At 42.1% G+C, this 12,562-nt stretch overlaps 2 protein-coding genes across 4 annotated transcripts in view; both read left to right on the plus strand.

Annotated features, from left to right (window-relative positions):
* Positions 1 to 336: 336 nt before the first annotated feature.
* On the plus strand, positions 337 to 5,817 carry LOC115112530 (carbonyl reductase [NADPH] 1-like). Of its 3 annotated transcripts, XM_029639628.2 has the most exons (5): positions 337 to 416; positions 690 to 770; positions 1,327 to 1,615; positions 1,864 to 1,971; positions 3,367 to 5,817. In XM_029639628.2, the coding sequence occupies exons 3-5, from the start codon at positions 1,330 to 1,332 to the stop codon at positions 3,840 to 3,842; spliced, it is 870 nt and encodes a 289-aa protein (XP_029495488.1). In that variant the 5' UTR covers positions 337 to 416; positions 690 to 770; positions 1,327 to 1,329; the 3' UTR covers positions 3,843 to 5,817. The 3 variants fall into 3 exon arrangements, with proteins under 3 accessions (XP_029495488.1, XP_029495482.1, XP_064870753.1); XM_029639622.2 differs by lacking the exon at positions 337 to 416 and having other exon boundaries at positions 577 to 770; XM_065014681.1 differs by lacking the exon at positions 337 to 416 and having other exon boundaries at positions 577 to 770; positions 1,345 to 1,615.
* A 293-nt stretch (positions 5,818 to 6,110) lies between these two features.
* The window catches only part of LOC115112439 (protein dopey-2-like), a 65,789-nt gene continuing 59,337 nt past the window's right edge, over positions 6,111 to 12,562 (plus strand). The window contains exon 1 of the mRNA XM_029639509.2: positions 6,111 to 6,356. The gene's annotated coding sequence lies outside the window, so the exon portion shown is untranslated. The remainder of the gene's footprint in view (positions 6,357 to 12,562) is intronic.

Below are 12,562 nucleotides of genomic sequence, written 5' to 3' on the forward strand. Positions count from 1 at the left end.
AACACTTTTTTGGTAAATACATAATTTCATGTGTGTTATTTCATAGTGTTGATGTCTTCATTGTTATTCTACAATGTAGAAAATAGTCTAAATAAAGAAATGCCAAGAGTGTGCAATGCTATCATCAAGGCAAAGGGTAGCTACTTTGAAGAATCTCAAATATAAAATATATTTTGTTTTGTTTAACACTTTTTTGGTTACTTCGCTATTATTCTACAATGTAGAAAATAGTCCAAATAAAGAGAAAATCTTGAACGAATAGGTGTGTCCAAACTTTTGACTTGTACTGTATGTTGCATGTTATGTCTTGAATCTTGATCTCAGTTGTTCCTTCCTGTCATGACAAGCACCTTGAAGAAATCGAATGCTCGGGCAGGGCTTCTACTTCTCTGACCATTATAGTGTTGAATGACACTGTAAGTTGCTGTTCATAATGGATTATTAATGTATCTTTCTTTTTAGATAAAACTCCCACTTTTGAGATAAAACTCCCACTTTGGGTTTATAAGAGAGGTTGGGGATGGAGGGGGAGGGGAAGGGAAGGGAAGCGGGGGGGGAATGAGGAAGAAGATTAGGGGGAGATAAGAGGGAGAAACAGTGCAAGCTAGTTAGCTGAAAAAGTACGGTGACATTTTGTCACATTCTAGACCTCTCCGCTAATTCAAGAGAATATTCTCTGCCACTTCTAGGTGTATCAATCCATACTGTGTTAGCTGCAAAGACGGTGGTGTGCTCCATACTACATTGTAACAGTTTATACATTCACACTGGTAAGTGATACATCTGAATATAAATGATTCTTTATTCACTGGTGTAAATTAATTATAATCTGCACTGTTTAAATTGCTCAGGGAGTTACATTTTAATGTATCTTTAGATTATGTGGATATGATGGATTTTTTTCAAATCTATTTTACTGTGTGCCAGCTAATGTTCTAGACCAGCACTAAAACAACGGATTAAACTACCAAATCAACCTTGATGAGTTGAATTAGGCATGCTAGCCCTGTGCTGGAGCAACATACCTTTAATTTATATCGTCAACATGTTAAACACATATTAATGTATTGTGAATTGTATGTTTACCAGTAGCTCAGACTAGCCCTCAAATTCAAATCTGGACCTTGAAGCCAGTTCCATAGATGTTTTTATTTTATTCTTCCCCTCTAATCAGGGACTGGTTTAGACCTGGGAAACCAGTTGTGTGCAATTCATTATCAAGTAGAACAGAAAAACTGCAGTTCTCTAGACCTCGTAGGGTAAGATTTGAATACCCCTGCTCTATAACTTTCTGAATCTATAGCTTTTGATTTTTCTCTCTCTGAGGTGATGTCTGGTCCACAGGTGGTTCTGGTCACTGGCTCCACCCGTGGCCTGGGGTTAGCCATAGTGCAGGCGTTGTGCCAGGGCTTTAAAGGGGATGTGTATCTGAGTGCCCGGGACGTCCCGAGGGGGGCCATGGTTGTCGAGGATCTGCAGAGGAAGGGACTCAAGCCCAGACTCCTCCAGCTGGACATCACAGACCCGGTCAGCATCCAGGCGGCCCGGCAGCATTTCATGAAGGAGTACGGGGGTCTGGATGTGCTGATCAACAACGCAGGCATCGCCCCAAAACGTAACTACACATTAATGTTACACAAACACACACCATAAGTCTATGACACACTAGCAATACACAGCTGATTCAAATAATCAAAGCTTAATGATGAGTTGGTTATTTGAATCAGCTTTGTAGTGCTCGGGCAAAAAACTAAACTAGCCACAGAACCGAGTTTGGGAAACCCTGCAATAAGAGTATTGTGTGTTAGCTGGCATGGGATGCAGTGCCATTTAAAGTGAACTAATAGCTCCCTCTGTGTCCAGGAGGTGACCCTGCATCCTTTGGCAGCCAAGCAGAACGCATTCTCCAAACCAACTTCTTCGCCACCAGAGACATGTGCAATGAATTTCTCCCTCTCCTGAAGAAAGATGGTAAACCCTTGTTTCATTGGGGAAAACTATCACTGATTTGGTAGTGTACCCAGTGATTATTTTGTATTATACGATGGGTGGTCTAATCCTGAATACTGATTGGTTAAAACTGCATTCCAGTCGGTGTCTATTCCACAAGATTCCAAAGGCTAAATCTTAAATATATTACCTTAAAATGCCCATTTATCTGTTCCATCTGACTGCTCAACCCACTGTCTCTCCGAATTTGAAACATTGTTTCAATATTCAAATTCGATTTCCAGCTGTCCAATAGTAATATATGTGTTGGGAGGAGACAGACAGGCAGGCAGCGTTTCTCAGCCAGTCGAAATCATGAATCAGCTGGCATTCTTTTTATGGGTATATACAAAGAAATATCAGTTGGAAAAAAAGGTCAAACGAAACGAAGTGCAGCTAGTTTGCGTTCTTTCCAGCTTCAGTTTGAAGTGATCGTTTTCGCTGTGTTGTTGGCTAGCTGTGTTCTGACGAGTGAGCACATTTTCTATGCCAGCCGAAATCGCGCCTTATTCGCTCATTGTTATGGATGTATCCAAATAAATGTCACTGGAAAACAGCTTAAACAAATGCGGCTACTTTGCTGTTATTCTGGCTGTACTTTTTGACGTGACTGTAGATTAGCCGTAGTTAGTTAGATAGCAAGCAAGGCATACGAATGTTGCCAGCCAGTATGGCAATAGAACATTTAGAACGAACGACTGGGTCGCGTCCATAGATACAGAACAAAAAGACGGAACGACTTGGTTGCATCTCTGGCAACCGAACCAATAGAACGAACGGCTTGGGTAGCAAGCCTAGATTTGTGTCAGGACTATATCTTGTGGAAGGATGAAATAGTATGAATAAATTAATAAAAATAACGTTTTAATTAAAATATGTCTAACGTTTTTAATTAAAATATGTCAATCATTATTTGAATGTTTTGCTAACCCCTTGTAATAAAGTGATAATGCCCTCGAAGCCGTTGTTTGGAGAATATATTGGCGCGGTTTGCCGGCCTGAGACGAACAACACCCGTGGCAATATATCCTCCAAATACCGACTTCACGGCCATTATTACATAATTATACAATGGGTGGGTCTAATACTGAATGCTGATTGGTTAAAACCGCATTCCAGTCGGTGTCTATTACACAAGTTACCGCCGTCTAAATCTATGACGTTAAAATGTTTATTTACTCTGTTCCATCTGACTGCGCAATCCAATCCACTGTCTCATCAGCCCAGCCAGGCACTTTATAAACGTGATCTCCACTATAAAAAGCATCTAGACATTATCTTGACTTCGTTTTGGGCCTAACAACACCCATGCCAAATCACTTAATTAATCTACATATGATGTTTCTTTTAACTTAACTGTATGTCTGTCTGTTATAGGGAGGATAGTGAATGTTGCCAGCATCGTGGGCTATATCACCCTCTATATGTGTTCTCCGGACCTCCAGGCCAGGCTCTGCAGTGATGACATCACAGAGGAGGAGCTAGTGGCTCTGATGAAGCGCTTTGTTGCCGAGGCCAAAGCTGGAGACCACATCAACAAGGGCTGGCCAAATTCAGTCTATGGGGTATCCAAAATAGGCCTGATGGCCCTTACCCGGATCCAGGCCCGCAGGCTAAGAAGAGAGATGCCCCAGAGAGGAATTCTGATAAACTCCTGCTGCCCAGGCTGGGTGAAGTCTGACATGACCTATCCCAATGGGACCAAGACGCCTGCGGAGGGGGCTGACACACCTGTGTACCTGGCGCTGTTGCCTCCAGCAACACTGGAGCCCCAGGGGGAGTTTGTAGTGGATAGACAGGTACAGGTATGGGCGGGGTCACCAACAGGTGCAACAATTGATGAGGGACTCTGACTTAGGACCCTTTCATCTGCTGCTATAATATATACAAGTAACTGCCAAAATAAAGGAAACAGCAACATAAAGTGTCTTAGTAGGATGTAGGCCTAGGGTGTCAGAACAGATTCAATGCACCTTGGCATAGATTCTACAAGTGTCTGGAACTATATCGGAGGTGTGCGACACCATTCTTCCTCAAGAAATTCCATTATTTTGTGCTTTGTTGAAGGTGGTGGAAAACGCTCTCAGGCGCCACTCCAGAATCTCCCATATAAGTGTTCAATTGGGTTGAGATCTGGTGACTGAGATGGCAAATGGTTTACATCGTTTTCATACTCATCAAACCATTAAGTGACCACTCCTGCCCTGTGGATGGGGGCAGTGGCGTAGGCACGGGTGGGCCTGGGTGGGCGCAAGTCCACCCAATCAGATTGAGCAAAAAATTATTATTATATTTTCCAAATGGGACATTATTTTTCTTTTTACCTAAGAACAGTACTTGACCTGGGCAGGAGTTCACCGGAAATGAGTACCCAGCACCTCAAATGTTCTTCTGCTTGAGTTCCTTCACCTCCTATAGAATGTTAGCACAAAAGTATTTGAGTTCACTTAAATATAAATAGTACCGGCACCCAAAATGACTATCGGCACATATTTCAGTCCAAGTCTAGCACTGGTCTAAACATGCATACACCATCAGATAGAATTCATAGCAAGCAGTAGGGAGGGGGTGGGACATCGAAAGGGATATTTATATTAATAATAATACATTTTATTTGGCAGATGCTTTTCAGGACACTCAATGACATCTTACATAAAATCGAGTGCTGTACTAAAATCTATTTTAATTTAGTCTTATATAATTAATTTGAATTATTATTGATTATTTACTGTTAAACTAATTCAAAAAAACTAAACAATCAGCTTATCAATTTCTAAATAAAGGGTGGGTTCTGGCTTGTGTCACTTCATACTGATACCATGTGCTGTAAACCGTAGCTATTGCTGTGTTGGCTAGGCTACACTGTGTAGGCTACTCACTGTTAGCTAGCTAAGACTCACTAGTCAACTTAGCTAGCAAAAACAAGTAAAATGGCCAAACAAAGCTCAGTGTACATTTTTTTAAAGAGACCGTGCATAGAAGAGGATGTTGGAGAATTTGCCAAGTTATTTGATATCAGTGATTTTGCCATGAAGGCCGGCCAGTCCCCCTGTATCAATCACTGATTGCATTGGTCTAATCAAGGGCCTTAAAGAGATTTTCAGTACATTCAGAGACAACGATCAGCACTACAACAATGTTTTCATTCAACACTTTCAGAAATCATGCTCTTAACCACTAGACTATATCAGGGCATCATGTTCTAGTCTAATAGGTCTATGGTTTATTATGTGCCATCAACAGATTTCTGCCTACGCCACTGGATGGAGGCATTGTCATCCTATAGCCCAAATAATGGCCTGGACAGCATTTTATACATGACCCTAAGCATGATAGAATGTTCATTGCTTGATTAACTCAGGAGCCACACCTGAGTGGAAGTGCTTTCAATATACTTTGTAGGCCTTCCCTCATCAACTCGTTTCCATTATTTTGGCAGTTATATATATATATATATATATATATATATATATATATATATGTGTGTGTGTGAATTAACCATAAGGTATTGGTGTATAATAACCATTTAATAACCACATCAGTAAAGAGCAATTAAAAAAACATTGTAATTTGTCTTTTATTTGCAGTTTATCTACTGCACAGTGAAGTGTTTGCAGAGCCAGAGGATATGGTTGATGTCCACTGAATAGTTAAACACATCACTTCATTGTCTCAGAAATGACTGTAAAAATGTAATGAAAACGAGCCAGGGGATAGGTTGATGTGCACGGAATAGTTAAACACGTTACTTAATTGTCTCTGTAAACATGTAATGAAAACGATTGGTTGATAAAAAAGTAAACATATTAAACATGCAGCTTGTTTGCAGTTATTTTGTCAGTCCTCTTCGCTCCAGCTTTGACCAATACCTGACAGTGACTCGAGAGGTTTCTAAACATCGCACATCCCGGAATGTACCAAAGCCGGGGGTGGCAGTGAGACAAGAGAGAATAATACTTTCAGATTTGAACACTGAATGCAAGAAACAGGTTTACCCACCACGGTTGACTCGTTTATTCATGAAGACGTTTAAGTGACCTTGTGAGGGGCTTTTATAGCTTGTGAAGATAAATACTGCTCCTAAGCGGTCGTAGCTATTCACCCCCCTTCCCCTAAGAGCAGGAAGTGCACTCTCCTAGCTCCGCTCGTGTGCTTTGAATCAGCTGAGTTTGGGGATGCCACCCCTTTGGGTTTAGCAGGATCTGCTCAAGACAAATTTGGGGAATGGGAGACGCACTCTAGACAGAACGGTTGGTTGTCGGTTTCTTCAAGCAGAACGGACGCTACATCCAGACCTGTTAACCATCACCGTTTTGCCGGGGTTGAGGGAAATTTGAGAGCTTAAACCGGAGCTTGTTTTGCAGTTGGTGAGTCATTGATGAACCCATATGATGCACCTTGTGTTTTATTGTTTACCGCACCACGTGATAGCACGTTGATACATTTTTCCCATTTTAATGAGCTGCTTTCTCCCTAGTTCACGTTTTCCTGTTGTGAATCAATATTATCTAAATATGGTGCATTGTAGCCTACTATACAAATTAATTTGACTCGTTGGTCCACAGGGACATGATGTACGGTGGTAGTTTGGGCCATGTCTTGTGGCGATTGAAACCCGCTGTCATAATCAACTGTATGGATTGAGTGGGCAACTCTATCAGACCTACCTTTTAATCTGAAACATCAACCAACATCCAATTTCAATTATTCAATTATTGTTATTAATAATTATTATTTCAATTATTGTTGCTTTGCACTGCTTCATCAACAACATGCATGCCAGTCTTTCCTGGTTGAGGGTTGACGAGAGATGAACTGCTTCTAGTTTTTATGAGAAATAATACTGTGATGAAAGTTCCAGATTGTCTCCATGATCAAATAACAATTTAGACACCCATATATACCCCACAAGACATGCCAGTAGGGGTCTCTTCACAGTCCCCAAGTCCAAAACAAATTCACTGCATCGCACAGTATTATACAGAGCCATCCATGGAACTCCCTTTAATCTCCAATTACTCAAGCAAACAGCAAAATTACCTTTAAAAATCGGATTAAACAACATCTCATGGAATGGTGGGGACTGTAAGGGGACACACACTAACACACTAATTATTTTTAGTGTTTTGTTGTATTTTACATTTCTGTGACTGTCCTTGTGTATCAGTGTTTTGTTACTTGTCATGTTTTTTTTGTGGACCCCAGGAAGAGTAGATGCTGCTTCTGCAAAATCTAATGGGGATGGAAATAAATAAACAAACAAAATAAACACCACAGGAAAGATGAGGAAGTGGTGGAATTTGAGGAGTTATTTTTAACAGAGCATGTAGATGATGATGTCATGAGAGTTCCGGGTCCTTTAGATCCTGTCAAAGATGCTGAGCAAGAGACAGACAGTATTTAGCTGGAAGAGCAGGAGCTTGCCTAATACATTGCAAATAACATCTGATTGGATGAAATCCTCTTCTCACTCACTCACACACACAGACGGAAATCCCTGATTTGCTTTCTCACTCTCCATAGCCATGCCATCTTACATAATGCTGTCTGGTCTATAGAGTCACATTCAAAGGCTCTGCCATGACTGAGATCTGCCATGACCGAGTCTTTAACAGCAGTGTCTGTCCCATCCTAGCAGTTCTGGCCTGTCCAATTCATATTAGAAGTCTCACAAGGCATAGTCTTATGCAATAGTGTTATATTACAGTCAGTTTCATAATCTGGTAACGAATATCTCTTTGCTCTTTGTGAGTCCACCCTCTAAACACACAGTCCCCCCCCCCCTTCAGGCACAAACGTTGCAGGCTTACTGGAGTGCTCGCTGCTCCCTATCAGCATGTTCATGACACGGAGAATGAGTGTTTGACGGGCTGCTCCAGGCTTTATTCTGTGTTGATGTTCAACTTTGGGATAAACTACAATGTATTTGAGTATTTACACGATGTAGCTCCAGGCTTAAATATTGACATTTCCTTGTTTGAATTCAAACAGACATTTTGTGATTCGATAAAATTCCAGGAAAATATGTTTAAAACCAATTTTTTTGAAAGATATTTGTGTATCCACACAGTGATGTTTGCATAGGGTTAGTAGATCACTTGACAGGCTTGAGGTTGTCCTATATGCAAATCCTCCTGTATTTCTGCACCTAACCTGACCTGACCTGTTCATATTGCCTACCTACTTGTTTGTCAGGAGAGAAATTACAACATTAGCAGAAATTGGAAGAGAGACAGAAAGGAAAGAAGAGAGAATCTGACTGTGTAGATCTGTGGATGCGTCAGCAACTGTTCTGAGACTATCCTTTTCAGTAAGTTTTGTCTTAAAGGCAAAGTACTGACCTAACCTTTTTAAAGGAGAGGTTCTGATCCAGGATCTGTATTAAAGGTAGTTCTAATGGCTAGTGCTGTGTGAGAGAATGGTCCATTCACATATTTTCTGTCCAGGGCTAGACAGACTAGGCTAGTCAATCAGTTCAGTCATACTGATATTACTGTGTTTTGTGTGTGTCTTTGTGTCAAAATCAAAGTTTATTGGTCGAGTACACAGTTTAGAAGATGTTATAGCGGGTGCAGTGAAATGCTTATGTTACTAGCGCCTAACAATGCAGTAAAATGTCAAACAAGGACACAAATAATTCAATGTAAAATAAATATAAATAAATAAAAGTACAACATAAAGAAATCAAGAACGTAACAGTAATCCAAATGCAATCTATATGTACAGTACCAGTCAAAAGTTTGGACACACCTACTCATTCCAGGGTTTTTCTTTATTTTTTAAATATTTTCTATATTGTAGAATAATAGCGACGACATCTAAACTATGAAATAACACATGGAATCATGTAGTAACCAAAAAAGTGTTAAACAAATCAAAATATATTTTATATTTGAGATTCTTCAAAGTAGCCACCCTTTGCCTTGATGACAGCTTTGCACACTCTTGGCATTCTCTCAACCAGCTTTATGAGGTAGTCACAGTCATACCGAAATTACTGCTTTGTGCATGTATGTGTGTACCACAGCAGTAAATTGCAATAAATCTGTGTAATGCATTGAGTTTGGCAGTGATTTGCAGGATTTAGTGGCTGAGTGTGTTAGGCATTGTCGGCTAGGTCCCGAAGAGGAAGTGATGTAAGGCTGTCAACGCCACTGCTTACTCATCAGTTTGGATTCCCCTCAGTGATATAATTCTGCTCCCTATAGTTATCTCAGTCTGTCTGTCTCTTTGTCTTCCATTCTGTCTCCACATCCCTGAGCTTGTCTGAGATAAAGGTATAGAGACAAACAGAGACAGAAATCAATCCGTGTGTGTGTGTTCAGCTTGTTTCCAGGATTTCAACACACTACCGATCAATGTTGTCGAGGAGACACAGATAGAGAATTATGGGCATGGCTAACAAACAAGCAAGCAGCCCCTAGCTAACTCCTGTCAATTAGAGATGTTGACATGAGATTGCCCTAATTAATCAACTGGTTGAGCGTACTGTGATCTCACCATCCACACACAGCCTTTAACACAGACACAAAGAGACACAGAGAGCTAGGCTATTACACATATAGATGGGAGGGACATGGGGTTTGGGATGTGAGCAGGCGGTTACGGGTAGGCAGGTGACCGGTATACCGCAGACCTGACTTGGTTAGTGGCTGCCATGTTAGTGTTGCTCAGCAGCACAATGTTCTCTCCTGTTTCCATGGATCAAGGGATTTAGTTTTATAGTGCTTCCTCACTGTTGTTCTGTTATTGAAGGAATTATTTCCAAAGGGAAGCTCACCTACTACTGTCCTGGAGTGACCAGAATGAGACTCCGCACATGTGGCAGTGTCTTTAACAAAACAGCCAGGGTAATCGTTTTAGTCTGGGTAGCCATTTGATTAGATGTACAGGAAGGAGTCTTATGGGTTGGGGGTAGAAGCTGTTTAGAAGCCTCTTGGACCTACACTTGGTGCTCCGGTTCTGCTTGCCATGTGGTAGCAGAGAGGACCGTCTATGACTTGGGTGGCTGGATTCTTTGACAATTTTTAGGGCCTTCCTCTGGCACCGCCTGGTATAGAGGTCCTGGATGGCAGGAAGCTTGGCCCCAGTGATGTACTGGGCCGTACGCACTACCCTCTGTAGTGTCTTGCAATCGGAGGCCGAGCAGTTGCCATACCAGGCAGTGATACATCCAGTCATGAGGCTCTCGATGGTGGAGCTGTAGAACCTTTTGAGGATCTGAGGACCCATGTCAAATCCTTTCAGTCTCCTGAGGGGAAATAGGTTTTGTCATGACCTCTTCATGACTGTCTTGGTGTGCTTGGACCATGTTTGCTGGCGATGTGGACATGACTGCCTGGTATGATGTGATGTTTCCCTACCCGTACCACCTGGGGGCGGCCCGTAAGGAAGTCCAGGATCCAGTTGCAGAGGGAGGTTTTTAGTCCCAGGGTCCTTAGCTTAGTGATGAGCTTTGAGGGAACTATTGTGTTGAACGCTGAGCTGTAATCAATGAATGGCATTCTCACGTAGGTGTTCCTTTTGTGCAGGTGGGAAAGGGCATAATTTGCAAATAAATTCATAAAAAATCCTACAATGTGATTTTCTGGATTTCTTTTCTCATTTTGTCTGTCATAGTTGAAGTGTACCTATGATGAAAATTACAGGCTTCTCTCATCTTTTTAAGTGGGAGAACTTGCACAATTGGTGGCTGACTAAATACTTTTTTGCCCCACTGTATATGTCCACCTCTTGAACATCAGACTCTGAGGCCTCATCTTCACTGTTACTTTCCAACCTTATTGAGGATGGCTCGTTGTCAGGCTCCAAAAGCCTCAAATTTGCCCGGATGGCCACCAATTTTTCAACCCTTGTATTGGTCAGCCTGTTGTGCGTGTGTGTTCCCAAACAAGGACCAGTTGCACACTAAGACCGCTGATGTTGGTGGGATTTGGAGGATGATGGAGGCAACAGGGGGAAGAGTCTCAGATCCACAAAGTCCCTTCCACCAGGTGGCTGATGAGATATGTTGGCATGACTGCCGTATTGCATCTCCTTCCCAAAGCCCTTGCTTGGAAGTGTACTTCGCCAGACTGCCAAGAACCTCGCCCTCATCCAGGCGAAGGTGGCGAGACACGATAGTGATGACACCATAGGCCTTGTTGATCTCTGCACCAGACAGGATGCTCTTGCCAGCATACTTAGGGTCCATCATGTACGCTGCAGCGTGTATGGGCTTCAGGCAGAAGCCCTTCACGCTTTTTGATTTATTTCAGGACTGCAGTTTTCTCTGCTTGGAGCAACAGTGAAGTGGGCAGGGTCTGAACATCAGACAGGATGGCATTGTCTCCCTCATTCTGTGCAATGGCTACTGCTATAGGTTACAGGAGTTTCAGGCTGCTTACGACTCTCCCAAAATACATCATCCAGGAGGATCCTCTTGATGGGGCTGTCCATATCGGCAGACTGTGACATGGCCATTTCATGGAGTGACTCCTTCCCCTCCAGGAGACTGTCAAACATGATGACAAGACCACCTCAACGGGTGTTGCTGGGCAGCTTCAATGTGGTGTTCTTATTCTTCTCACTTTACTTGGTGAGTTAGATTGCTTCTATAACTTGATGACCCTTCACGTACCTTACCATTTTCCTTGGCTCTCTTGTAGAGTGTACCCATTGTTTTCAGTGCCACGATGTCCTTGAGGAGCAGATTTGTTGCATGAGCAGCACAGCCAATGGGTGTGATGTGAGGGTACAACTCCTCTACTTTAGACCCAGCAGCCTTCATGTTCGCAGCATTGTCTGTCACCAATGCAAATACCTTCTGTGGTCCAAGGTCACTGATGACCTCCTTCAGCTCATCTGCATTGTAGAGACCGGTGTGTCTGTTGTTCCTTGTGTCTGTGCTCTTGTAGAATACTGGTTGAAGGGTGGAGATGATGTAGTTATTTATTCCTTGCCCATGAACATTCGACCACCCATCAGAGATGATTGCAATACAGTCTGCTTTCTATATGATTTGCTTGACCTTCACTTGAACTCTGTTGAACTCTGCATCCAGCAAATGAGTAGATAAAGTATGTCTGGTTGGAGGGGTGTAAACTGGGCAAAGAATATTCAGAAATCCAATACACATTGCCTGTGAGCATCAGAGGTGAACCAGTTGCATACACAGCTTGAGCAAGACATACATTAGCATTTCTCTGACTACATTCCTCCATTGTAGAGGTCGACCGATTAATCGGAATGGCCGATTTCAAGTTTTCATAACAATCGGAAATCTGTATTTTTCGTCGCCGATTTTTATTTTAATACTTTTATTTAACTAGGCAAGTCAGTTAAGAACACATTCTTATTTTCAATGATGGCCTAGGAATGGTGGGTTAACTGCCTCGTTCAGGGGCAGAACGACAGATTTTCACCTTGTCAGCTCGGGGGATCCAATCTTGCAACCTTACAGTTAACTAGTCCAACGCAATAACGACCTGCCTCTCTCTCTCCTTGCACTTCACAAGGAGACTGCCTGTTACGCAAATGCAGTAAGCCAAGGTAAGTTGCTAGCTAGCATTAAACTTATCTTATAAAAAAACAA

The sequence above is a fragment of the Oncorhynchus nerka genome, linkage group LG3, assembly GCF_034236695.1.
Source record: "Oncorhynchus nerka isolate Pitt River linkage group LG3, Oner_Uvic_2.0, whole genome shotgun sequence".
Taxonomy (NCBI): Eukaryota; Metazoa; Chordata; class Actinopteri; order Salmoniformes; family Salmonidae; genus Oncorhynchus; species Oncorhynchus nerka.

Bases quoted from the DNA above. Each gene is read 5' to 3' on its own strand.
- LOC115112530 (XM_029639628.2), top strand. From the start codon at position 1,330: ATGTCTGGTCCACAGGTGGTTCTGGTCACTGGCTCCACCCGTGGCCTG. The intron at 1,616-1,863 runs GTAACTACACAT...CTCTGTGTCCAG, and splicing joins CGCAGGCATCGCCCCAAAAC to GAGGTGACCCTGCATCCTTT. The intron at 1,972-3,366 runs GTAAACCCTTGT...TGTCTGTTATAG, and splicing joins CCCTCTCCTGAAGAAAGATG to GGAGGATAGTGAATGTTGCC.